This window comes from Poecilia reticulata, chromosome 4 (assembly GCF_904066995.2).
Source record: "Poecilia reticulata chromosome 4, P_reticulata-male-v2, whole genome shotgun sequence".
NCBI classification, from domain to species: domain Eukaryota; kingdom Metazoa; phylum Chordata; class Actinopteri; order Cyprinodontiformes; family Poeciliidae; genus Poecilia; species Poecilia reticulata.
Genome location: NC_088833.1, coordinates 3,963,367 through 3,990,607, shown reverse-complemented (window position 1 = coordinate 3,990,607; position 27,241 = coordinate 3,963,367). Strand labels below are relative to the sequence as shown.

Genomic DNA, 27,241 nt, shown 5'->3' with positions numbered 1-27,241 from the left:
TTTTCTCCTGGTACTCCGGTTTCCTCCCACAGTCCAAAAACATGACTGTCAGGTTAATTGGTCTCTCCAAATTGTCCCTAGGTGTGAGCGTGTGTGTGTATGGTTGTGTGCCCTGTGTGTCTCTGTGTTGCCCTGCGACAGACTGGCGACCTGTCCAGGGTGACCCCGCCTCCCGAACGTTAGCTGGAGAGGCACCAGCAACCCTCCCGACCCCACTGAGGGACAAGGGTGTAAGAAAATGGATGGATGGATGGATATTTTAACACATGTATGTTTTTAATTAAGTCTTAGTTAGTTCATTTTAATTAGTGTCAATCAATTTATTTTTTTTATTAAACTGTGGCATTATTGGGCCTCCATATTATACAGGGATGCCTGTAAGAAATTCTTAAAAAACTAAACTGGCAATAACAAGGACTTGAGCTCACAGCATGAAAAAGCACTTTGATATTATTTATTATTTCATTTCTTGATTGAGTCCAACAATCTGTGGCATCAGTGGTTCGATCACCAGGTTTTCTTTCTGAGAAATATTGAGAATATCCCTTGGTTACTTTGCAGATCGGCTTCTGCTGATTGCATCCAGTAATTGTCAGTGAACTTTGAACATTTGCAGAACAAACTCATGATTACTGATATCAGGAAATAAAGCACCTCATGCAGGTGCCACGTGACGTCTGATACAAACCCAGCTGTGTGTCAAATATTAACCAGCATTAAAATCATTTGGTTGAATCATAAAACTAAAGTAAACAGAATAAATATAGGAGTGCTATTAAAAAAATAGGCAATTAAACCAAAACCATCATGAAAAACACATTTTGTTAGTATTAATTAGCAGTGAAATGGTTCTGAATATTCTGGTCTTTCTGTTATTAGTATCCCTGAGCACATCCATCTGCTCTGGGGTCGGATCCTGCCCACAGCACCCTGGGTGGAGAGCCGGTTTGAGGGACGGAGTGACTCCACCAATCACCCACAGTGATTATCTGTCCACGCCCAAACTGAGCCCTCTGGTGGCCTACGTATGGAAACACAACGGTGGTTTAAAAACGGGTTTCTCAAACATTATTCACACTTTTCCAGAGTAAAAACGCCAATCTCAGGCTTGTTTTTCAACTGTAATTACAAAACTGTAGATGTTTCTGCACATTATCTACTATGATTAAAACAATTAATCGTGATTGATTGATCAGTAATTGAATTAATTGTCAACTAATTTATTAATCGATTAATTGTTAACTGCAGTAAACACTCAGAAAAAGGCCATTTGCTTTTTTTGTACAGTAATTAAGCCAAAATGGTACAAAAAACATAAATATATATTTCAATTAAGATGTAAAAAAAAACACGTTGTTGGTCTGTAAATATGTCCAACACAAAACCCTGAAGTTACAGTTTTAGTTTCACCGACTAAATTCTGTAAAAATTAAAATAATAATAATAAAATCTCCTATGTTATTGCATTTTAGGGAATAAAATGGAAATGTTCTCATTTAAAAAAGGAATTGAATTAATTGTTACAGTACATTTTTATGTATTTCTAAAATAATGGACTTCCTAAAATATTTTTTTGCCAAATGTTATATTTTTTATTGGTTCTATAAAAAATCTGCAGAATGTGACAGATTTGTTAATCCGATTAATCGATTAATTGAAAGAATAATCGACTACTTGTCAGAACAATTTACAGGAAAATCGATGAATGCAATAATTGTTAGTTGTAGCAGTTAAAATAATTTAAATCTAAACTTTTTTCTGTTTATTTTCTGACTTTTTTTAGTTATTTAACAGACATGATCTGTTTGCACTTTTCAGAAAAGCGACTTGACTTCTGTGTCTCATTTAGGGAAGAGAAGAGGAACAAATACCAACATCCTGTCTGTAAAAGGAACCAAAATGTTTTATGGAAACTGCGGTTTATTGACATTAACACAGAATGTTATTTCAGCAACAGTAATTTTTTATGGGTGTTACTATATAGTATACCAATAAAACACTTATTGTGGCACATAAACTTCCTTTAGCTGCTGGTGGTAAAATGTGGACTATAGGTCAATGCAGAAACAGTCCAAACTACGACCAAAAGCATTTCTGACTTTTTAAATGCAGAAAATTGAAACATATTTTGTACATTAAAAATAAAATACCTGTAACAGGCCAGTTGATTCTGTGGCCTCTTCTTTTCAGCTCCTCAGCCACTTCCTGGTCGATCCCTTCCTCCAAATTAACTAGCCACTGACCAGCTGCAAGACAAAATCACCGAAACATTATTTCTCCTTCAAATTATGCAGAATTAATTTTTTTTTCCCTTATCATCCCACAATACACGACAGAAAAGAGCTAATCAACCACCTTAGTATGCAGGAATAAACCTCATACCTATATTTAAAGATAAAATAAATTATTATGGATCACAAAATTTAAAGTTTAAATAAGGTAAGTCAATTCGGATGATTGAAATAAGTACAAATAACATTACTATGTGTATTATACTTATATCTTCCACTGGAAAATTCAGTTATGAAAGATCCAGAAGCTGTAAATAAAGCGTACTGTAACAAAACACTTAAGGCTGAAACGATTAATCGTGATGAATCAATTATTCAAATAATCAAATAATTTTGTATTTGATTACAGTAATTGTTAACTGAAGTAAACAAACTCAAAAAAGCATAAGAAAAAAGATTAACACAATCAGAGCAGAAAATCTTAAACTGTACAAATATACTGCATTTAAGATTTTTTTTTTTTAAATGTCTCTAAATACGTCCAGAACTTCAAGTGGCAGTTTTAGCTTCACTTGGTTTAATTTCTATAAAACAAACATATTAAACACCTTTTGCTCTTCAGTTATTAATTGGTTAATGCAGAACATAATCAACAGCTCTGTTCTAAACTGTACTGATGTTAATTCCAGCAGAAAGTCCTGATATTTTCACAAATTGATGTTAGAATTATGTTTTTAGCTGCAGATGCATCGTTTGCTACAAATGATTAAGTGTTCACTAAAGGAACAAATCTTTCTTATTTAAAAAAAAAGGAATTTGGTTATTGGCATTTTTATTATATTCCCAATATTGTAAATAAGTGTCAGTGGTTTCATGAGAAATATGCAGAATTTGCCATTTTTTTCTTTGATTAACTGATTAATCGTCAGTTGCAGCCCTGAACTAAATAACTAAAAGAGCCAAAAACAAATTGTTAGGGATATATGCCGTACTGTGGTGTAAACTGTAGTGATGTTTTCATTGTTTGACTTTTGGAAAAATGTTTTAAGATATATACTTTTGTCATCGTACTCCACAAAGACTCTCGGTGCATCCAAAGCCTGCTGAGGGTTCATCCCAAACTCGACCATGTTCAGCAGGACCTTAACAAAACACACCAGGTAAATCTACTATTAAGTACCTTTTGCTACACAATTATTAACTGGTTAAACCAAAAATAGTCAATACAAGTATTTCTAAAAAAGGCTGAAGTGTAAAATCAGAAAAAGGTGCCCATTTATTTATCCGATTAATCGTCAGAATAATTGACAGATTAACCGATAAATATAAAATAATCGTTAGTTGCAGCTCAAATTCTGCGTACCTGGATGTGTCCTTGAGGTTGCATAAAGGCGCCCACGACCCCCAAGGCAGCGAGTAGTTGGGGTTTTTCCGAGTCGGTGAGGAGAGCAGGTATTATGGTGTGATACGGCCGCTTCCCTCCAGCAACACAGTTAGCATGGCCGCGCTGCAGGGAAAAGTTGGCACCTCGGTTCTGCAAGAAAGAAGAATATAACTATCAACGCTGCCGTTCAGTCTGATTAGTTAATGTTTAAATAAGGAAACAATATCAGCTATATTAAGTATTTCGTACGGCATAAAACACAAGCTAGCCATTCATCCTGAGGTGGTGATAATATGCAAAACAGGTTAGAAATTATAATATCGTGTTCTCAAATTCATTTATGATGATATAGTATATTTAAAAATCGTATTATCTGACTAACTTACACGTTCCAGCTTTATTAATTAGTCCAGCCATAACAGCAGAAAGTGGGAAAATAGTGAGTTTCTGACTGGTAGGAAAACCAAGTTAATGAGCCACACAAAACAAATATCTATGTTCAGAAGACAGAGGGAGTGGAATTGTGAAATTAAAGCATTTTCAAGGATTTGAAGTGTGAACCCTGAGATAAAGAACCGTCTCCTCCTCTACGGCAGACCTGCAGCGAGAAGCCGCAGTCCTGGGGGACCAGGCCGGTCCCAAACCCCATGTAGGTGCTGTTGACAAACGAACAAGCGTTTCCCTGGCTGTCGATCACACAGAAGTAGACCGTGTCACTTCCTGTCAGCAGGCCTGGTTCCACTCGCTCCATCACCCTGCAGATCCACAACAACTGTTTTACAATAAAGAAAGTAAACTGATCAGAGCTAAAACGATTAATCGTATTGATCATAACCGATTAATCGCTAACTGGATCATTCGTTATTTGCTGGAAGAATAAGATATTCAGAGCAGTAATGAAGCCAAAGCTGTACAAATACATATACATTAGTATTTAATATAATTTAAAAACCCTTCTGTTAATATGTTATACACAGATTTCCTCTAGTGGTATAGTTTTAGATTCTGTAAAAAAGAAAAAAACACCTTTTGCTATCCAATTATCAATCAGTTAAAGAAGAAATTCATTAAATAATCTACAAATGATCAAGCATACATTAACATTTTACATTTACTACTTAAAAAAGAAAGTAAATTATTTGTTTATCTGCATTTTTAAATTATTTTAAAAAATGTACAAAAAAGACTTCAGGGGTTAAATGAAAAATCTGCAAAGTGTGACAATTTTTTTCTCTGATTGATCAATTAATCATCAGAATGATCAATTAATCAGCAAAACAGTCTATAGAATAATCGATTAATCGTCAGAACAACTGACAAAATAAGCGATAAGCGTAATCAATAGTTGCAGCTCTAAACCTGATGTTAAATGAAAACAAAACTAGCAGGATCCACATTTCCAAACTTATTTTAAGTTATCATGTGATTAACTGATTTATTGCTTATTGTGACAAACAATTCAAAACCAAAACGGATTCAACAAAATTTTACATTTTTCACTCCATCAACCATCAAATCTTCACTTCACTCTGTGTGCCTGAATTCAGCATAATGGATTATTATATTTTTACGGTTTTATAGTTTGTCTATTTGTATTACAACTGATAATGATTCAAAGTTCAAGGTACACGTTGCTGGTCAGTAAATACACGAGCTATACGAGCCCACACCCTCCGTATGCGAGGGACGAGATGAAGAGAGAGGAGCGTTAAGGTCAAGGGAAGTAAAAGTCCACAATCCTATCTAAAGTCAACAAAGAACAACTGGTACATCATGGCACCAACACACACACACACACACACACCTGTCCATGCTGATGTGCCGCGCCCGCTGCTGGCTGTAGCTTTTCGCCAGTAAGCTTTCCGTAGGGACGGTCACATGGGCGGCGTCGCCAAGGTAACGTAAGGCATCCGTTAGCGCCAAACGCACGGCCTCCACGAACACGTGGATGTGGTCTGAGCTGTTGTGGCCTCCAGCTGAAACGCAACGAGGCGCATCAACACAAATGTTTTCTTGGCACATTAAAGGGCAAAATGTTTCAGATTTTTATTTATGTTCTATGAACATTTTGAAAAGTGACGTCGTTGTAGGTGTTACGGCAATACTCAAAATATCGGGATCAATACAGATATTAATATTGGATCATCTCTAATTTTATCTATTAATCATATTTTTGGTTTTTGAAGATTTTATTTTTGGAAAATCAGGATTTTTTTCACCAATGCCCATTTCAGTTTCCAGTGACGCAAGGCTAAGGCGGCCATCTTGTTTCACAATCGTAATTTACAGCTTCTTTTGATTTGGACTTTGAATTCATAACAACTCCACACCTAAATATTAGAGTAAGAATTTCTTTCAATTATGAGAATAAAGTCATGTTTGGTTCTGGGGACCAAAACTTTGTGTTTCTGCAGCACACAGAGACTCTAAAGTCCTCCGGGTCTGGATAAATATTTCTTTTTTGAGCTTTAGAGGATGTCAGCTGCAGCCCTGTACCTTTGAGCTGAGGAAAGTTCTCCAGGATGTTGAGGAGCAGCAGAGCGGCCAGGCCCTGACCGTTGGGAGGAAGCTCCCACAGACGCACGCCCTGAACACAAAACAAACCCGGTCACTCGCCTCTGACCGGGCAGCGAAGCTACAGCCATGAAAAGCCACTCGGGTTGCCGACCTTGTAATCTGTGCTAATGGGGCTGACGACCTCGCTGTCGTGGCTGCTGAGGTCCTCCAGGGTCATGACCCCTCCGTTCTGGTTGATGACATCAACAATAGCTTGAGCCACTCGGCCCTGGTAGAAACCCGGTTTGCCTCGTTCACCGAGCTCCTGGGAAAAGTTACATTTATGTCATAGTGCAGTGTTTTTCAACCTTTTTTCAGCCAAGGTACATTGTTTTAATTGAAAAAATCCCGAGGCACACCACCAACCAAAAATGTAAACAAAGATACTCTGTAGCCGCCTATATTACATATATAGTCATTCTTATCAAAGTATCTTGAATAGGAATCAAATAAATACAAAAATGTATTTTTATCACATTTTACACTTTTTATTTTAAATTGCGTGGGCTGCACAGTGGCGCAGTTGGTAGAGCTGTTGCCTTGCAGCAAGAAGGTTCTGGGTTCGATTCCCGGCCCCGGTCTTTCTGCATGGAGTCTCCATGTTCTCCCTGTGCATGGTGGGTTTTCTCCAGGTACTCCGGTTTCCTCCCACAGTCCAAAAACATGACTGTCAGGTTAATTGGCCTCTCCAAATTGCCCCTAGGTGTGTGTGTGCATGGTTGTGTCCTGTGCGTCTCTGTGTTGCCCTGCGACAGACTGGCGACCTGTCCAGGGTGACCCCGCCTCTCGCCCGAAACGTTAGCTGGAGATGGGAACCAGCAACCCTCCTGACCCCCACTGAGGGACAAGGGTGAAAGAAAATGGATGGATGGATGGATGGATATTTTAAATTGCACTCAACTTCAACAATACACCTGAACAGTGCCACAACAATGCGGTCTTAAATTTAAAGAAGTTATAGAAAACTTCAAAGTGTTTTACAAACTAATCCAAAAGCATTCTTTTAGCCGGAATACAGAAAATAATTCTTATTCTGAAAGAAGCAATAATATTTGGGAAATATTTTACTGTTACAATATGAAGAGTTGCATGTACAAAATGTAAATATCTGTATATTTTACCCACCCAGTGTGAAACCTGGGATGAAAACAGATCTTATTTCCTGGCAGAAATTGAAGAAAGACAAAGCTCTTCCTCAACATCTCTCAGTCTGTTTTAGTTTTTATAGTAGCCGGGCTTGACAAGCTCACTTCACACAGACAGGTTGTGGGAAATGGACCCATGTTACTGCTGAGCTTCACTGTCTTTTCCATCACTGTCGTCAGTCTTGCTAGATACTCTCACTGTAACCTGTAACATTCATGCATCACTAATTCTCTTGTTTTAATGTAAAATGCTGTGTACCTACTGCCATCTAGTGGTAAGAAAATTACACGATCACGACACTAGTCACTACTAAAGCAGACACTCGAAGATGGGATTATTTGCAGATAATTAATTTTCAAAAAATCTTTTAAAACCAATTACCGTATTTTTCGGACTATAGAGCGCACCATACCATACTAGCACCTTCAATTCTTTTTGAAAAACAAAAAAACAAAACAAAAAACTGGAAGCTGCTCTCGGTTTTATATAAGGACCCAGCAGATGGCTGCGTCATTATAAATCTGCTGGACATATTAAGGACGCAGCACTTCGTCTCCAAAGCCGAACCATGGTTTCCTTCACACCGAGCTTAAATGCAGCGGCTCTATTTCCCTCCTGTAGTGCCAGATCGACAGCCCTCAACTCAAAAGCTGCATCATACGAGTTTGAAAACATTTCTCCGTCGTGCCTGCTGCTAGCATGTGATTGTTCTAAGTGAAAATTAGCCGTTCTTATTTGATTTCCAATTTTGACTTCCAATGATTCACTTCCTGCTAGAGAGCCCCCTGGTGGTTGAAGAATAATCCACAGAAAAGCTGCACCGGGCTACAGTCCGCATGGTTCAAAGCTTAGGAAAAAAGTAGCAGCTTATAGTCCGGAAAATACGGTACCGTAGGTGAAATTCAGTGGTGGAGAAAGTACTCAAAAAATTTACTTAAGTAAAAGTACAAATACACAGACAAAAATGTACTCAAGTAAAAGTAAAACTACCACATTAACATTTGTACTTAAGTAAAAGTAAAAAAGTACTGGCTTTTAAAAATACTTTAAAAGTAAAAGTACTTGCTGAATGCATTACCTAATCCCTAATACGATATCATTAAATGAACCGATCGTATTTCATTTTAATACATTAGAAATGTGCCAGCTTAATGAACAATGCCACATGAAGCATGTTTTTATTGTGTTTACTCTGTAACATAGTTTAGACTTAGATATGTGATTCTATGCATCATAATTTTAGGGATGGAATCCGTTCGCTGCAGTCTTCTCGCCTCCGTCCGCCACCTCCGGTCGCCGCAGTCTTCTCGCCTCCCTCCGCCGCAGTCTTCTCTCCTCCGGTCGCTGCAGTCTTCTTGCCTCCCTTCGCCGCAGTCTTCTCTCCTCCGGTTGCTGCAGTCTTCTTGCCTCCCTCCGCCGCAGTCTTCTTGCCTCTGTCCGCCGCAGTCTTCTCGCCTCCTGCCGCATTCCACGGCCAGGACGAAAACCACACTGCTCTTCCTGAATCCGAGGTTCGACTATCCGATGGACCCTCCTCTCCAGGACCCCTGAATACACCTTGCCAGGGAAGCTTAAGAGCACACCCTCCCTTTTTGAACAGGGGGACCACCACCCCAGTCTGCCAATCCAGGGGAACTGTCCCCAATGTCCATGCAATATTGCAGAGTCGCATCAGCCAACACAACCCTACAGCATCCAGAGCCTTAGGGAACTCCAGGCAAATCTCATCCACCCCCGGAGCCATGCCACCCAGGAGCTTCTTGACCACCTCGTTGATCTTGTCCCAAGAGATTGGAGATCCCGACCCAGAGTCCCCAGGCTCACCTTCCTCAGTGGAAGGCATATTGGTGGGATTGAGGAGGTCTTCGAAGTATCCTGGCCTCCGGCGCACAATGTCCCAAGTTGAGATCAGCAGCACACCATCCCCACTATAAACAGTATTGGTGCTGCACTGCACTGGGGAAGCAGTATAACACCAACACTGTTTATAGTGGGGATGGTGTGCTGCTGACCTCGACTCGGGACATTGTGGGCCGGATACTTTGAAGACCTCCTCAATCCCACCAACATGCCTTCCATTGAGGAAGCTGAGCCTGGGGACTCTGGGTTGGGCTCTCCAGTCTCTTGGGACTGGAGAGGTCACTGAGGTGGTCAAAAAGCCCCTCGGTGGCAGGGCCCCGGGGGTGGATGAGATCCGCCCGGAGTTCCTTAAGGCTCTAGATATTGTCGGGTTGTGTTGGCTGATGCGACTCTGCAATATCACATATTGGCAGTTCCCCTGGATTGGCTGACTGGGGCGGTGATCCCCCTGTTCAAAAAGGGGGACAGAAGGATGTGCTCCAATTACAGAGGGGTCACACTCTTAAGCCTCCCTGGCAAGGTGTTTTCAGATTCAGGGGTCCTGGAGAGGAGGGTCCATTGGAAAGTCAAACCTTGGATTCAGGAAGAGCAGTGTGGTTTACGTCCTGGCCGTGGAACACTGGACCAGCTCTACACCCTCAGCAGGGTCCTGGAGGGTGCGTGGGAGTTCGGCAAACAGGTCTACGTGTGTTTTGTGAACTTGGAGAAGGCGTTCAACCGCGTCCCTCGGCGAGTCCTATGGGGGGGTCCTCTGGGAATATGGGGTACCAGGCCCTTTGATAGATGCTGTCAGGTTCCCTGACTCTGACCGGTGTCAGAGTCTGGTCCGGATTGCCAGCAGTAAGTCGAGCTCATTTCAGTGAGAGTTGGATCGGTCGTAAAGGTCCCGTGCATGGGAGTTTGTCCAATCATCTATCCCTTAGGTGTCTCAAGCTGTCTCTTGTTTCCTCTTGATTAATCCCTGGTGTATTTAACCCAAACTGTGTCTGTTTCTCCATATCGGGTCCTTGTCAATACCATCATCATTTTGTGTCACAACATTGTCTTTGTCCTGTTAACAGGTTGCTACCAGCATCTGAGCTCCTTGCCTATGTTCACCTGTGCTGCCTGGATTTTGTGTTTTTGTCATGGGTCCACTATGTCAACCTCATGACCTACAACGCAATTTAAGATGATCTGTCCAAGTCATTCTCCATGGGCTCTGGGAACTTCTTCTACACCCGAGTTTTTTCCTTAGCGACCACCCGAGCTGCATGCCAGTTGGACTGCCAGTATCCATCAGCTGCTTCCAGGGTGTCAGTCCAAAAAGATTTGATAGTTCTCTGTCTTTGGCTTGAGAGCATCCCTCCCGTCTGGTGCCTACGAGCTGATTTTAGAGTTGTCCCCAAAACAGGCACAGAAAATCTTGTGGCCACATCACAGATAAGCCACATTGACAATGGAGTTGGGGAACGACTCTGTGGGGGCGATGTTCTATCCACTTCCTCCAAAATGTGTTCAAAGTTCTTCCAGAGGCGAAATTTGAAGCTCTGTTTCACAGATGACTCTGCCAGGATCCTCACAACACTTTTGGGCCTCTATGGTTTGACTGGCATCCTCCCCCATCATCAGTCAACTTCCAACCAGGGAGTGGTCAGTGGACAGCTCTGCCTGTCTTCACCCAAGAGTCCAAGACATACAGCCACAGGTCAGATGGGAAACAACAAAGTCTACCATAGAACTGTGGCCAGGGTGTCCTGGTGCTACGAGCACATATGAACATCCTTATGCTTGAACAAGGTGTACATTATGGACAGTCCATGATGAGCACAGAAGTCCCATAACAGTACACTACTCAGGTTTAGATCAGGGTGGCCAATCCTCTCAACCACAAGCCTCCTGGTCTCACTGTGATTGCCCATGTGAGTGTTGAAATCCCCCAGCAGAACAAAGAAATCTCTTGGAGTGACACTCTCCAGCACCCCTCCAACAACTCCAAAAAAGGTGCCCAATGTGAACTGGCGATTGTTAGCTTTTTCTCCTTGGTAGGAGATTTGCCAACCTACGGCCTAGCTGGTGAAGCCACTTGGAAACTCGTGACCTAAAATTTCCGGCATTTCTGCTTTCAGAAGGGACTTCCTTAAAGGAAACATCCACTTCTTCAACATCATTGCTTTCATGATGTTGTGGCTCAATTTGAACATCATGTTCTGAGCTTTCTTCTGAATACATTTCATCTGATGTAGAACACTCAGAAATTCTCTCTAAAGGTGGCACGTAATTCTCCAGATTTAAATATCCCAGGATGGATGATCTCCTAGAGGAAATAACCCTCCTGTAATAATTTTCGAAGAATTCAATGTCATCTTCTGTGAGAATTTCTGAAGATGATTGTTTTTCTGAAGAATGCTCAGAAACTTCTTCAAAATGTGCCACAACATTATCAGCAGTTGTGTTAGAAGAAGGAATTTCCTTAGAGGCGACGTCCATATCTGCAGCGTTCATGCCTTCAAAATGGTCTGCGTAATTTTGAACTCTGTCTTCTGAGTTTCCATCAACAGAAGAAGCTTCTTCTACCAATGGATCCTCATAGACTTGTTCAAAATTTATCGCATCTTCCTGGCTGTCACAGCTCGTTTCAACGGCCAGGTCCATTTTGTCAAGGGGAACATCAGCACTTGTACAAACATCAGTGTCTGCGTCCCCTGGACAAGTTTCCAAGTGGAGTCCACAGATTCTTTCCAAAGCCACAGGATCTTCATCAGTAAAAGTTGCCAAACTTGTCAAGACACCTGAAGTGCCACTGACAAGGTTGGCAGAAGCGTCCATGTCACTTTGGTCTTCATCTGCGTCCTAAATGCATATAGTTTATGCATTTAGGACTAAATCTGCTCCGCCAGTGAAGCGTTCAGAGCAACAGTTTTTTTTTCCCCCTAAGAACATGAACAAGAAAGGCTTAGCCTGGCGGTGGCACTAGTAAAGGATGGCGGGCCGCCATCCTCACTGGGGGAAACCCTGGTCAGGCAGTCAGAGCGCTGTGGGAGACAGCACAGCTGTGAATACGAGAGAATACTGCATTTAAAGGCGCAGTGCAATATCGCTCTGCAGCGCCGATGTTGTGACTTTTTTTACACTTATATGTTAAGTATATTTTGCATGATAAGTGACTGATTTACAATTATATGTTAAGCATAATTTACATGATAATTATTATTAATTGAATTGAACATGATAGTATAGTGGGTTCACCATTACTACCAACAAATGTTTATTCACTTGGCCTGTAGAGGCTTTGTTATTTTATTTCTAAACAAAACATGTTCATTACATTTCATTACAGAAAATCATATTAGATCAAAAGAAATGTTTGAGTATTTTCAGCTCCTTTCAGAATGAGTTGTTGTTTTAGGGCGTCCAAATAAGGTGATGATGGCCACGCCCCCCAACTCAAAGTTTAGTCTTGGACATGAACATGAAAACAGATGGGCAATTATACAACTGTACGTCTTCGAAAAGCAGAAATAGAGCTTCCTGCACAACCAACAAGAATGCAGCGAGTGCTTTGTTGTTGGTTGCGAGTGTGAGTAAGTCAACAACAAAACACTTCTATCCAGCAGCCATTGTACAGCGGATACAGCGGTAAAACCAGCTGAACAAATGTCCTGGAGCTCTACTGGGGTTGCTAGGTTACAGCGAGTATCTGCTGATTTGTGATGTTACATTTCAGAAGTTTTTGAAACGGCTCATTTTCCAGACACCAAAAAACATGAAGTTTAATATTAGTTTAATCAAACACTGATGTGGATCAAGGAAGTGAATTCTGGTCGCCTACAAACCAAGGTTTCGGTTCGGTTGAAGTGAACACCAAGCTGACTGGAGACCAATCCTATAGCAGGCAGCTTTTGAACCAGCGCACTGCATTCTGGGTAAATATAACCATGACAAATGTGCTAAGCTAGCTGTAGCAGCAGAAACGGCTCCTTGTTTTTCACCAAGAACAACCAATACAACCAATACAATCTGATGCCACTCCATTTTTGTTTACATTTTGCTACGAAGGAAGTTGCGCTCAGTGTCTTCAGAGATTTTTGTGTCGATTCCTTCAGCGGCTCTTTTTGCAGCGCCCCCACAGCCGAGGACGGGAACGGGTTTTCCAGGCTAGTTTGACAGTGCAGTGTGAAAGAACCGCAGCAGCTGAAAATGTAACAAATGTTGCAATTTTGTTCCCCCGTCAAACCGACTCAGGTGACTAAACACTGTTAAATCGTCAGAGTGAAGTCATGCTTCTGTCTGCCTTTGTACATTTTCATCAATGGGGTGAATCAGAGGCTGCGTCCAAGTGTGAGTGAGCAAGGAAATGACACATTTGGCTTCATCATGGAGTGACTGCCGCCATCACTGAGGGTGAGGTCATTCCCATTGTTTCTTCTTTCTCTGCAACGTGACGTTCTGTTTGTGCTACGGGTGTATGCAGAGTTTTATGGCGTTACATAATGCAGATTTTTAGGACACCATTGAAATGAGGAATTCCTCCTTCAGAAGTGATAACGCACCTGATAACGTGACCTCAGCTTTACCTCTATTGAAGAGTTGATGACAGAAAAAATGACGGGAGGTTTATAAATACTGCATTACATAAAAACTCAAAATAAAGGTTACAAGTCTGAATAAGGGAAGGTAAAGTTATTTTTTTAGAAAGAAAGAGTGATAAAAATCACAAAAGATAAAATTAAGCCACATTCAGTCAGCATTCTGCCTAAATATGCTTTTCTAAAACAGTTTGCAGATAGTTTAAAGCAGTGTTGTTCAAAGTGCGGCCCGCGGGCCATGTGCGGCCCGTGGATTGATTCTGTGTGGCCCGCAGATATTAATCTTCCTCGGGTCTAATTGATAGAATACAAAAATATTAAATATTTTTAACCTAATCCTCAAAATTGGCCAGATATTACATAAGTTAACATAGATTTTATTTTAAAAAATGCTCTTTTAAAAGAGAGTTTCCACAAGAGTCTCTGGTAAAATAATTATGTGAAAAGATGTTCAATAATATTTAATTTTAAGAAGTACTCATAATTATTAATATTATTTTAAAGTTTGTTAATTGAGTTTAATCAATACATTTTGTCACAACCGGCCCTTTAAGGACATTTATAATTATGATGTGGCCCAAAATTAAAATGAGTTTAACCTCATGACTGTAGACCACTGGTGTCCAAACTTTTTAAAAACTGAAAAATTTAAACTACAAGTGGGACACATTTTCATTAAATTAAATTGAAAATCAAAAAAATAATTATTGTGATTTTTTGTTTTGTTTTACCTGATAAGCAGTAAACTATTTTTTAAAAGACATTGTCTTATTAAAAGGAAACAGAGAATTTCCAAATTTCTTTTTTTTTTTTTACATTTTTAACTTGTGGCTGAACAAATTAAATTTTTGGGCCACAAATGGCCCCGGGGCCGCACTTTGAACACCCTTTCATTTAAATTCCCAGTGTTTCTCTCCTTTTTAGCTATTTTTTTTTTTATAATAAATGCAAATATCAGCTTTACATTTTCTACAAAAAGATGTATGGATGTTAAGAAAACAAAACATAAAACAGTCAAAATGTTTGTTTTGATTAACTTCAGGGATTTACCTTAATAGTTTGAGCCATTGCAGTGTTTTTAAACACTTCTCCGTGTTTGGGTGGATGGCCGCCGATCAGCAGGTCCGCCCCCAGCTCCTTCCCCGACTCGCCCAAAGCCGCCGCCCAATTTTTCCAGCGGTGCGCCGTTACCTCGGCAACCGGAAAGCCCTCCTCTGCCAGGGTCGCTGCTCCGCTCAAAACCTCCTGCAAGGACAGCTAGGGAAACAGGAAGTGTTTTACAGGAAGCAGAGCGGCGCAGGAACACACTGGTAAACCTATGCAGCGTCACTAACACGCGCAGAGTTTTTATTTTATAGCAGTTATACATTGAAAAAATCCACGTGTTGCACTGTGTCAGTGCAACACGTGGATTTTATTGTAATTTTAGATAAAGACGCACCTTAAATTAATTTAGCTTCTTTTTTGTGAGAAATAAACTGTCTTGACTTGAGGAATGTTTTCATATATCCAAGGATCAGTAAAAACTCAAAATTCAAACTTTATTTTTACTTCAATTCACAAACAAGGTGGATTTTCTCTTCTGTTTTTATGATCTGTGTCAAAATTGTAGTTTTTAAAGCGGTGATGTCCTTTAAATTTCTGCTAAGTGGGGCTTTAATTACCAGATTATTGCAGAAAACATGGCGACTAGGAAAGCAGACAAACCTTTTGGCTTCCAAACAACTGGACAGTGTCGCACCAGAGAGCAGGAGCTCCAGGGACAGTCACATTTAAAGCATCAAACACCGAAGGAGGAGCTTCTGCTGAGTAGCCGAGTCCTTCCAGAAAGTCCAGGGTCAAAGTTCGAGATGAACGACCGCTGAGGAGAAACATGGCTGAAGCTTAGATAGTTACTCAACATCATCGGGGTGAGAAAAAACCCGACAGAGGAGTCTCAACCTGCCATTAATCCCTCGGATTTCTCCAGTCTTCCCATCGTAGAACAAGCAGAAGGCGTCGCCTCCGAGTCCAGTGCTGCATGGCTCCGTTACCGCCAGAGCCGCTGCCATGGCAACGGCCGCATCTGCAGCATTCCCGCCACACTTCAGCACATCTGGGCGCAAAAACAGACCCAGGACAGTAAATGGTTTATGGGATTCCTGCAGGTCTTTGCCAAAAACATAATCCTTATTCCTTAGGTTAATGTTTGATGATTCTTCTGTTATTACAAGTTACTTTCTAGAACAAAAAGACAAAATCCTACCAAGTACTTTTGGTCTTGTTTCCAATCCAAACATTTAAGTACACTTGAAATAAGACAAAGGTAACTGACAAATATATTTTAAGCTAGATATAGGAGCTTGTTTTAAGTAACCTTAATGAAAAGTACTAGTTCCATTGCCACAACATGGGAAAATGTTTTAAGTGGAACTAGTAGTTTTTCATCAATATTATAGGATTATTTTCCTAAAAAAAGTCTTTATGTGTTGCTTAAAAGTTACATTTAAATTAATTTTGTCTTAATTCAAGTGTATAAAGATATTTGCACAAGAAACTAGGTAAAACGTAAGTTTGTTATGAGACAGATAATCTGTGACATGCACCGCTCCCGACCAAGAACAACCAATCAGAGCGAAGGGGCGGGTCTTAACATGTGTATGCTCACTGCTAAATGTGCTAATGACGGAGAAACAACAGCCAACCATTACAGAAAAACCCTTTAACCGTCGTCATTGATGACCATGCTAATTAGCCCTGGCATTCATAACATTCTATGCTAGCTGAAATTTGGCAGAGATTGACAGCGTTAAGTCCCGCCTCTTTTTGGTTGTTAATGGGAAATTCAGTTTTTCACTAATCATCTGTCTCATACCATACTGTCATGGCATAGTGACAATTTCTATATGTAAAAAAATATTTTTTTAAAGTTACATACTGCAGCTTTAAAGTTGAATCGGCAGCTGAGCTCCTTCAGAAGCGTGTAAAGTCCAGTTTTCAGCGGTTAATACTTTAATCAGCTCTCCCTGCGTGTTTTGTTCATAAAGAAGCCAACTCTGAATACTGCAGTCCTCTTCATATGTTGCATGCATTTCAGATTTTATTAGTCACGACCAAATTAAAAACACAGAACTGAATAAATAAATAAATAAAATAACGTGTTGTCCACCCTCCCTCCCACTCACTCACTCACCCAGACCCACGGCTGAGGCCAGCGGCTGACTGGACGCCACGCAGCCGTGCAAACACAGCACGGGAGACCGGCGAGAGGAGAAAGGCAGGTGGGTTTTCATACCGCGGCAGCTTCCTGCAGAGACCGAGAAAACAGCGCAAAAATGCAGAAAATAAGACAAACCGAAGCGGACTTTCAACTTCTGATCGATTATTCTGTAATTGATCGTGTTGAGCTGGAAGAAAAGAGGAGCGCAGAACACATCGATTGCCTAATATCAAGCTCAATAAATTGACAAGTAACTCAAATCACTGAGTGAGACATATTTTTAAAATGTATATATTTAATATTATTATTTAACATTAATATTTTGGTCCGTCTGAAAATATTAAATCATTGATGTTCAGTCTTTTTACCAATACTTTTTTACTCTTACTTCAGTAATTTCTTGGGTGCTTTTTATTTTACTTGAGTAGTTGAAGTAGTGTTACTCTTACTTGAGTATAGTTTTTGTGTCCTCTGTCCACTTCTGATTAAATCAGAAATGCTAAAGATTATTTCTAATTTGCCAAACGAGCCTCATTAACACAAATTCAATAGACATTTTAAATTTTGCTTGTAAAAAAAAAAAGACTACTTTTGCGAAATCATCAGAAAATCCAAAATGGCCACCTGGAATATTAGTTACAGGTGCAATAAAAACAGTTGATCTCTCTTTGCATATTATACAACTTCCTTTAATACACATGTAGCTACAGTGTTTCAAAGACATTAGCCTTGTTGTTTCCATTATCCTGCTCAAAGCAACAGGTTTTCTATATTTGGAATTGGAACAGAGATTAACTGAATTTGGCGTCATATTCAGATCCATATTCTAATATAAGATGTAAAAAGAATCAACAGAACTGTCTTTACACAGCAGTAAAACCAGCTGAACTTAAACGTGCTGAAGGTTCTACGGTTGCTAGGTAACGGGGTGGGCTTCTATGGTTGCTAGGTAACAGGGCTGGGCTTCCCCGGGGTCACTAGGTGAGGGGCAGTGGCTGCTGATTTGTGACGTTGCATTCAGAAGTTTGAATCAGATCATTTTCCAGAAACAAAAAAATAATAATAATAAATTTTTTTTTAAAAAAGACGTACAATTTTCTTTAAGTGTTTGGGTAATTTTCAGAAGCAGTTAAAACCCAAATGAAAGCACAAAATGTGAATTTTATACAACAGTATCCTTTAAATAAAACTAAATCCAGATTGCAGTTATTCTAGGCAGCCAAAGTATCAACTCTGGACCCCGACTACAATTTAAGAACAATGTACAGAAATAATTAACAAATTATTTTACAGCTTCTCAGCTCCCTTTTTTCTTCTCTTTTTCCAACAGTCAACAGGTGTTGGATTAGTCTATAAAACTGTCAGTTATTTTTAGAAAAAGTTACTTTTGTGCTTTTATTTAAACCTTTTTTTGTTTTAAAATGCGACGTGTTTGCAGTGAGAACCAAGTTTAAGATATATAATCTTTTTAAAACGGAGTAAAAAGTAAATAAAAACTTAACCCAGCCCCCTTTTGTTAAGGATGGGTAAATATCAGCAGTTGCTCCTAAACTATAACTAGTTAATTATTTAACTTAAAACAAAACGTTTTTCCAAAGTTATGGCGGTGAAACTAGTACTTTTCATGAATATTAACCAATCAATCAAGTTTATTTTTATAGCACATTTCAGCAACACATCAGTCAAAGTGTTTCACGTCATAAAAATACAAAAACAGAAAATAATAAAAACAGCAGAGAAACCAGTAACAAACATCAAGTACATAATCAAAATCATCAATACATTATCAAATATGTTGATCAATGTTCCATTAAAGAACTTGTTCCAAAATATCATATATTTAGAACAAGCTTGTATATTTTGCTGAAAAGTTACTTTTTAGTTAGTTTTGCCTTGTTTTCAATGTAATAAGATATTTCCACTAGAAACTAGACCCAAAATACTTGAGATTTAGTTTTTGTGCAGAATTGCAGATTCACACTGTAAAACCACTAACACATAATATTCAAACTTATTATATATATCAGTTAATAATACGTCTTAATATTGATAAACTGCTCACTTTAACATGAGGAGATAATCAACAAAATTGTTATGATTCATGTCGACAAGCCCACTGGTTACACCTGCTTTCCATCGATTACAAGGCAGGACTCCCATTAAATAATCGGACTTTCTTTCACACCGTACCTTTATAGATTCATGACACATTCCTTATTGATCACGAGTCTTTCTTATGAGTCACTATCAACCGACTATCTGTCACTTCCTCCTCTGCCTCCGTGTAATCCAAACACCGGGTAAAACATTAACCATTCTGACCACTGCTGTGTCCGGGTGGACACACAGGTATGTATTCCTACATTAATAGTGGGTTTTGAATGGACCCACCAGCTATGTGCACTGCAAAAACACACAATTTCACCAAGTATTTTTGATCTAGTTTACTGCAAATATGAGTTCACTAGAAATGAGACAAAACTTACTTACGAGTAACTTTTCAGGAAGAAGGAGCTGGTTTAAAGTTAGTAATTCCTTAGTATTGATGAAAAAATATTACTTCCACTTACAGATTATTTCACTTTATTTTACAATATTTTAATATTGTTATAAGTGAAATAATCTGCATGGGTAACTAGAACTTTTTCATCAATATAAAGGAATTATTGACTTAAAAAAGTTTGTAGTTCTTGCTAAAAAGTTACCTGTAAGTTAGTTTTGTCTTTTTTCAAGTGTACTAAAATGTTGCACTAAAATCTAGACCAAAAATAATGGAAAAACACAATAAAGACCTTCTAGTGAAAAATACACTGCAAAAACACAAAATCTTACAAAAATATTTTGGTCAAGTTCTATAGAGCAAATATCTTAGTTAGCAAAACTAACTTACAAGAAAATGTTCAGCAAGATACAGGAGCTTTTTTAAGTAAAACTCAATAGTTATTTCTTTTATTGCAAGATATTTTCCTCATATTATGTAAAATTATCCGCCAGTGGAACTATTAATTTTTTAAAGAATTAAAGAATTATTGCCATGAAATAAGCTCCTATATGTTGCTGTTAACTTACTTCTAAATTAGTTTTGTCTTATTTTAAGTGTAATTAGATATTTGCAGTAGAAACTAGACCAAAATAGTTGGTGAAATTTTCTGTTTTTGCAGTGTTTGTTTGGACTTTGTATGGGTGTGTGTGAGAGAGAGAGAGAGAGATCTGTTTGATGCAAATGTGAAGCAATGAGATCATGTCTAAAGAGAGGAGGGGCGACTATAAAGGACCACATGAAGCATCGACAGTCATCAGTAGGAAGGCAGGTGAAGCGGCAGCATCATTCTGGGAATCCAGATATTTCTAAACTAGAGGTGCAAGAAGCTAGGAGTCGTCTTTCTGAAGCATCTACATCTCAGAATATTTCAGTCGAGGCCCGGCGTTTGAAGCTTCAGAATGTGTTCGGGCGGCTTCGCTAAATGTCTGGGCATCAGCCTGATGCCTCTGGCCGTCGTGTGTGTCCTCTGCAACATCCTGCTCTTCTTCCCCGGCGGGAAGGTTGCGGATAAGGAGAACATCACAGACGAGGTTTGGTACTTTGGAGGCATCCTGGGGTCCGGTGTGCTGGTACGTCTCATGATGGTTATGCTGTCTACAGTTGATAATATGGTGCTAAATGTGTTTATGTTTTTATAAACAAATTAAGACTTTCTGAGAAGTAAAACTTTGTTTTTAAAGTACGTGGAACCAATTTGTCCCATATCAGGTGTGAGTTGTACGGACGCCGAGAGTGGCCGTTTTCCTCGTATCCTTTGTCCCCAATCGTTTTCTCCAGATAACAAGTTAATTCTGCATTTTCTGTATAAACTTTTTACCAACGATTTTCTCTAGATAAAGAGTTAATCTTGAGAAAACAAATATTTTTTTTCTTGAAGTTAAGTCAAGAAAAACTAACTTTGAGAAAGTATTTTTTTCTTGACAAATTTTAAGAAACTCAATGGTTTTCTTTAGATAAGTTAATTTCGAAATAATTATTTTTACACATTAAGAGTTAATCTCAAGAAAGCAGATATTGTTTTCTTGAAAACAAGAGGTTACTTCCAAAGTTTGTTTGTAAACAACTTTAACAAAACAAGGAGTTTTCCTGATAACTTTTAGAAAACTTGATTCTCTATATAACTAGTTAATTTTCAATTTTTCGCATATTTTTTCCTCATTATTTTATCCAGGTAAAGACTTAATTCCACAATAATCTTTTTAGAGATTAAAAAATCCTTCAGAAAACTTTTTTTCTCCAAATTTCTCAATGGTTTTCTTGATATAACAGGTGAAACTCAAGAAAATAAACTTTGAGAAAACATTGATTTTTTTTCCACAAACTTTGAGAAAACTCAGTGGGTTTTTCTGAGCTAATCTCGAGAAAACCATCGGGAAAAAGTATATGCAGAAAACATCCGCTCTCGGCTTCTGTAGAAGTTTAAATATAATTAAGAGTTTTTGAGAAAAAAATTGTATTTAAAGTATGTGAAACCTTGCTTGATGCTTTTTTTTTGCTTATCAGGTAGAAGTTGAAATGTACATCAAAAGATTGATGCTCAATAATCTTCTGTATGCTTGGTGACGGAACATGGACACAATAAGGAAATGAATGATTCCTCATTTAGATATTTTGGTGTGTGTGTGTGTGTGTGTGTGTGTGTGTGTGTGTGTGTGTGTGTGTGTGTGTGTGTGTGTGCGCGTGCGTGTGTGTGTGTGTGTGTGTGTGTGTGTGTGTGTGTGTGTGTGGATGGTAGATGATCTTCCCAGCTCTCGTCTTCCTGGGTTTGAAGAACAATGACTGCTGCGGTTGCTGTGGAAACGAAAGCTGTGGGCGGAGATTTGCGGTAAAGAACTGTTTCACTGTTTAACGTCGTGAATTTCTTTAGTTTGTTTTACAAAAATCACTTTTTAAAATTGGGACTAAAGTTTACTTTAGTCACAGTAGCTCTTCATTTGGGTTGGATGTAACTTTTTTTCATATTTAAAATGAAAACATCAGGAAACATTGGCGGTTTTTCCAACTCGAAAGGAGCTGATATGCAAATGAAGTATAACAGAAGTGAAAATTAAAATAGGTTTTTGTCTCATCTATGTACTGTATGGAAATTCAGACCTTTATTTTTTACTTTTGGGACTACTAAATGAAAAATGGACTAAAAGTCAAAGCACTCACATTTGATAACATATCTAAATATAATTTTAAAGTAAAATAATTGATGTAAACCTTCTTAAATATGGATGTTAGTTTTGTGAATGCTTCAAAATGGCTGCTGTGGTAAACCCTGTACCTTGCCCTTGGATGCAGAGCCCCAAATGGTGTGGCAACATCAGACGCTTTAAAGCAAATATGATGAAGGGAATCAAAGAGCCGGAGCAAATAATTTCCCATAATCCAACTGGGTTTATTGAACTTTAATTTGAAGTAAACATGTGATTTTCATTTGATTTATCTAATTTATTAATTGTGAAACACAAATGAAAAAGGTGGATTTAAAAGTTAAATTAATGTAAGTGGCAATTAAATTGTACCCCCAGTTCAATTTGTTAGTTTTTTTCCCCATCTTTTGTTTCTTTTACCTGTTTTATGACTTTATTTTTTTATTTCTTTGACCCATAATGTGCTTTTTGTGAAGCAGAAATTATTGTAACAAAGGTCAAGTGTTTTTCCAAACAACTCTTCATGGTTGCCGACACAATGAACATTTGGTAGCAGTTATTTTGTTTATTTAGTAAAAAAAAAATGATGATAGACGTTGTTTTACTGCATTTTATCAGTTTAACTGTAAAGCCAAATCAGGCTGAGGCTGTAATGGAAAACAAACACAATGACACTGTGGACACACACCCTTCATGATTTACATGGCCATAAATGTAAAAACACACAGAGAAATGCATAAAACTAAGCACATGTATTAATGAGGCTTTGGATGGTTTAAAGGCGTCTCTCACAAAGTTACTATTGTTCCACCAAAGATGAACACACACACACACGCACACACACACACACACACACACACACACACACACACACACACACACACACACACACACACATCGATCAGGAATGTGAAAAATCAAACAGAACTTTGTTTGCTTTACGTTGTTCTGCAAAAACACAAAATCTTACCAAGTAATTTTGGTCTATTTTCTAGTGCCAATATCTTAGTACACTTGAAATAAGATAAAACTAACTTACAAGTAACTTTTCAGCAAGAATCAAACGTTTATTTTAAGTCAAAAAGTCCTTAATGTTGATGGAAAAAGTACTAGTTCTATCGGCAGATAAATTAACTTATAATTTGGGAAAAATTTAACGTTATGAGTGAAATAAACTGCCAGTGGAATTAGAACTGGGTTGCTAGGTGACGGGTTGGGCTTGGCTGAGGTTGCTAGGTGACGGGTTGGCTAGGCTGAGGTTGCTAGGTGACGGGTTGGCTTGGCTGAGGTTGCTAGGTAACGGTAAGTAAAATAATCTGCCGATGGAATTAGTACTTTTTCATGAATTGAAAGGAATTATTTACGTAAAATAAGGTCTTATATGTTGCTGAAAAGTTGTTGCAAGTTAGTTTGTCTTACTTCAAGCAAAATAAAGTATTTGCACTGGAAACTAGACCAAAGATAATTGGTAAGATTTGGTGTTTTTGCAGTGATTCCATTTAAATCATAGTTTATTTGTATTTCAGATCAAGAGGATGCTGAATTCGTTGTACCATTTTCTCTCTGTTGTGTCCACATAGATGTTGAGCTCCATCCTGTTTGCAGCCGTCGGTGCGCTCGGCGCAGGTTACTCCGTTATAGTTTCATGTGTTGCCATCAACAGGGGGCCGCGTTGTTCTTTGGTTGACGCTGCAGATGTCAACAAAACAAGATGGGAATACCCTTTCGACAATGGGTGAGATGCCGTGCAAAATCACAAATCCATTAAACACATTTCTTAATACAGACACCAATAGCTGCGTTTCCATTAATCATAAAATTGTGTAAGTTGAAAACAAGAAAATTAATTTGCTTAATGGCAACAAGTCAATTTTGAAAAAACTCATGTTTTTTGCTAAAACAATTTGGTGCCGGACGAAGGAAATTTTTTGGCTGCATAAAAATTTGCATATTCTGCATATTTTGCTGCATTTTAAACATGCGCAAAACTCTGTCCATATTCTGCTGGTTTTTTACATTAGCAAAATATCGACTGCGTTTTGGGTGCATTTGTAATGGAAATGCAGCTGTTGTGTACCAAGAATAGTTTACATTGTGTTTGTGCAAGTTTTATTAGCTGCTTTTTTCATTACAAATGTGCTCAAAACTTTGATGATATTCTGCTAATGTAAAAAAAAACAAAATTTTGCAATTCAGTCAACATTTAATCAACAATGGAAGCGACAATACCCAAATATATGCAAAGTTTTGCGCACATTTGTAATGTAAACCCAGCAACAGTCAGAGATGTTCATCAAAAACAAACTGAAATTAATAATCCGACTCTATATTTAATCTTCAGAAACTACCTGAAGAACCACACTCTCTGGAGTGAGTGCAAACAGCCAACAAACATGGTGTCCTGGCACCTGGGCCTGTTCTGCGTGCTGCTGGCGATGGGTTTAATCCAGATCGTGCTGTGCGCCGTGCAGGTGATAAACGGCCTGCTGGGGGCGCTGTGCGGAGACTGCTGCGGCTGCTGCGGAGGGGTCAGTGTCCAGGCAGCTGAATTCACTTCCACTGCAAAAAAAATAAACATTACCAAGGATTTTTGGTCCAGTTTCTAGAGCAAATACCTTAGTACAGCAAGCAGCATTTAAATAACATAAGCTATTTCCATTAGCAGATTATTTCACTTATTTCAGGTTATAAGTGAAATAATCTGCCAATGGAAGAAGTATTTTTCACCAATATTAAGGAATTATTGACTTAAAACCAGCTCATATATCTTGCTGAAAGGTTACTTGTAAGTTAGTTTTGTCTTATTTCAACTGTACTACATTTGCACTAGAAACTAGATGAAAATACTTGGTGAGATTTAGGTTTTTTGCAGTGAACAAGTCTGCAAAGAGATTTCTAACTTGTTATTCTGTATTTTTATCTGTTGTCGTAACCTGAAAGTCTTGAACTGAGTCTGTTTGGATGAGTTATGTGAACTGAAAACATCTGCCTGACAATAATGTTTGTCTTTCAGGGCGATGGAGCCGTATAAGCGCCTCCTGTGGATGAAGACAGATGGCTGTCCCATATTTATTCTCCTTCCTGAGGATGACTTCTACGCATTAATCTAACTGCTGAAGAGGAGCTTATTGATTACAGTGTCATCTGAAAACACTGCAAAAATGACAGAGCTCTTTTTACGTTCTTAGTTTACTTTCTTCTTGCAGACTCCTGTGACTATGTGTTATTATTACTATTATTGATCATATAAAGATTAATCTGCTGTATATTGCTATTATTTTCTGATTTTCTATCTGCTACATGTATTTATTTCATTTCATGGCTTTGTTGTTTTTATTTTCACCCCAGTTGCTCCTTGCCATTAATGCTTTATGAAGTAACATGACTGCCCCCTTGTGGGCTTCATTCGCCAAAGATTTTATTGTACTTTACATCGTAATTATTACAGTTTTTCTCAGTCACTTTGGTGCATTTCTCTCTTTGCAAAACATAAGAGCATTCTCAGAACAATTCGTACAAACAGTAAAACACCATGGATTAACTTCAAAAGTCAGTTTATTTCTCAGAATCCTGAGTTTATATCTAAAATTAAATATCTGTACCAATAAACATGTTTGGACAAAATTCACATTTGCTCTTTTACTGTAATTTTTGACAGATCGACCTTACCAAGCTCCGCCCAGAAACGCCCCTCGAAAGTCCCACGTGACTTCATGTCTCACATTAACCTCCTCGCAGAGCTTAGCTTCTATAGCTTCTATGGGATTTTTTGTTTCGACTGACTCTGCAGAGTATGTCTGAGTCTATTAGGTTAGCATTTCTCCCGGATTTTCACAAAATATCAGCCACAACAATGGACAAGGGAACCAACAAGTTCATGTCATCTTTTTTGGACGACATCAAGATGTTTTAGCCACGCGATGCCTCCAACATTGTGCGAGTTGCAGCTAAATGCTACCAGTCGATGAGGAAAACAGCAGATCCTCAGACCCTCAGCATAAATATAGCCGTGGACAAGATCACTGATGCTTATTGTTCTTGCAAGGCTGGGTGAGTCGGACATTCATGGTTTTGAGGGTCCGAATGTGTCTAGGACTTATACACGGTACTTGGTGCTAACTATTACAGTTTAGTAAAAGCTAGCATGGCTAACACGATTACAGATTAATAAAAAGCCTTTTCAGGTAAAATAAAATCTTTAATGTATGTCAGATACGGTACACGTTGCATATTGATCTGTTCAGCTAACGTAAGGCTGTAACAGACAGGCTTCAGGATGTAGAAGTTGAATCGGTACTGCCATTATGCTGTACTTGGCTAAAAGGTTTATGTAATGGATGTGTTTATTATTGACTTTCTTTTATTCATTCACTAAACACAAAGAAAGCAAAGCAATAATACTTACGCCAGCAGACACTTTGTTCTTATTGATCCTACACGGTTGCACAAGCTTTGATCCAAGCAAGGCTTTCCGTTTCAGATTTTGGAAATCTGTTAATTTTAGTTCCACAAACACGATCAGGATACCTGACATCGCCTGTACAGATACCCCACTGACGGTGGAGAACCATTCTTTATCGAGCCCTGACACAAAAACTTTCTGTCGGTCTGCTAGTCCACAATGTATATTAGCATGAGTTTGTGAGCCGGTAACCCACGTGATAGCTGCGCTGTGCCGTAAAATGGGCATTAGCCAATGAAAGGCGGGCCCTGTGGTAAGGTCCATTGTAATAAGGCGAACTTCTCGTTTCAATATGGCCGCTCCTCACATCTACTGTAATATGATGCGGTAGAAACGTTTATTTTACAAGACGCAAGATGTAAAAGTGCGTCTGCACAGGCAGATATGCGACGGTTCAAGTTAAACAATGATTACAACTGAAAAACACCCCAAAACCAGTTGTAATTAAAAATAAAAAAATAAAAAATATATATTTTTTTTCTAGTAGTAACGTGAACAAAAGTCTATGAAGTCATTGAAGTTTTTAAATAAATTGAGTTAATTGTTTTACTGAAAGTAACATGTTAGTGTGATAATTTGGACAGTATATAATTAAGTCTTTTGACTTTTTTGTTTAATTTAGATCGATATTAGCTGAGATACTTCAAACGTGGC

At 38.7% G+C, this 27,241-nt stretch overlaps 2 protein-coding genes across 3 annotated transcripts; one reads left to right on the top strand and one right to left on the bottom strand.

Moving 5' to 3' along the window:
* Positions 1–437: 437 nt before the first annotated feature.
* Positions 438–17,350, bottom strand: LOC103463095 (glutathione hydrolase-like YwrD proenzyme). 2 transcript variants are annotated; one of them, XM_008406261.3, is made up of 12 exons: positions 16,918–17,343; positions 15,687–15,840; positions 15,453–15,606; positions 14,796–15,002; positions 6,284–6,436; positions 6,112–6,202; positions 5,420–5,591; positions 4,214–4,370; positions 3,595–3,765; positions 3,289–3,373; positions 2,151–2,246; positions 438–1,021 (listed from the first exon to the last, which is right to left on the bottom strand). In XM_008406261.3, the coding sequence occupies exons 1-12, from the start codon at positions 17,015–17,017 to the stop codon at positions 876–878; spliced, it is 1,686 nt and encodes a 561-aa protein (XP_008404483.1). In that variant the 5' UTR covers positions 17,018–17,343; the 3' UTR covers positions 438–875. The 2 variants fall into 2 exon arrangements, 1 of the variants encoding a protein (XP_008404483.1); XR_014087215.1 differs by lacking the exon at positions 3,289–3,373 and having other exon boundaries at positions 804–1,021; positions 16,918–17,350.
* A 2,713-nt stretch (positions 17,351–20,063) lies between these two features.
* On the top strand, positions 20,064–25,753 carry tm4sf4 (transmembrane 4 L six family member 4). The gene is made up of 5 exons (XM_008406262.3): positions 20,064–20,556; positions 21,723–21,812; positions 23,706–23,860; positions 24,467–24,653; positions 25,139–25,753. Exons 1-5 carry the CDS (start codon positions 20,386–20,388, stop codon positions 25,154–25,156), a joined length of 621 nt encoding a protein of 206 aa, XP_008404484.1. The 5' UTR covers positions 20,064–20,385; the 3' UTR covers positions 25,157–25,753.
* Positions 25,754–27,241: the final 1,488 nt, after the last annotated feature.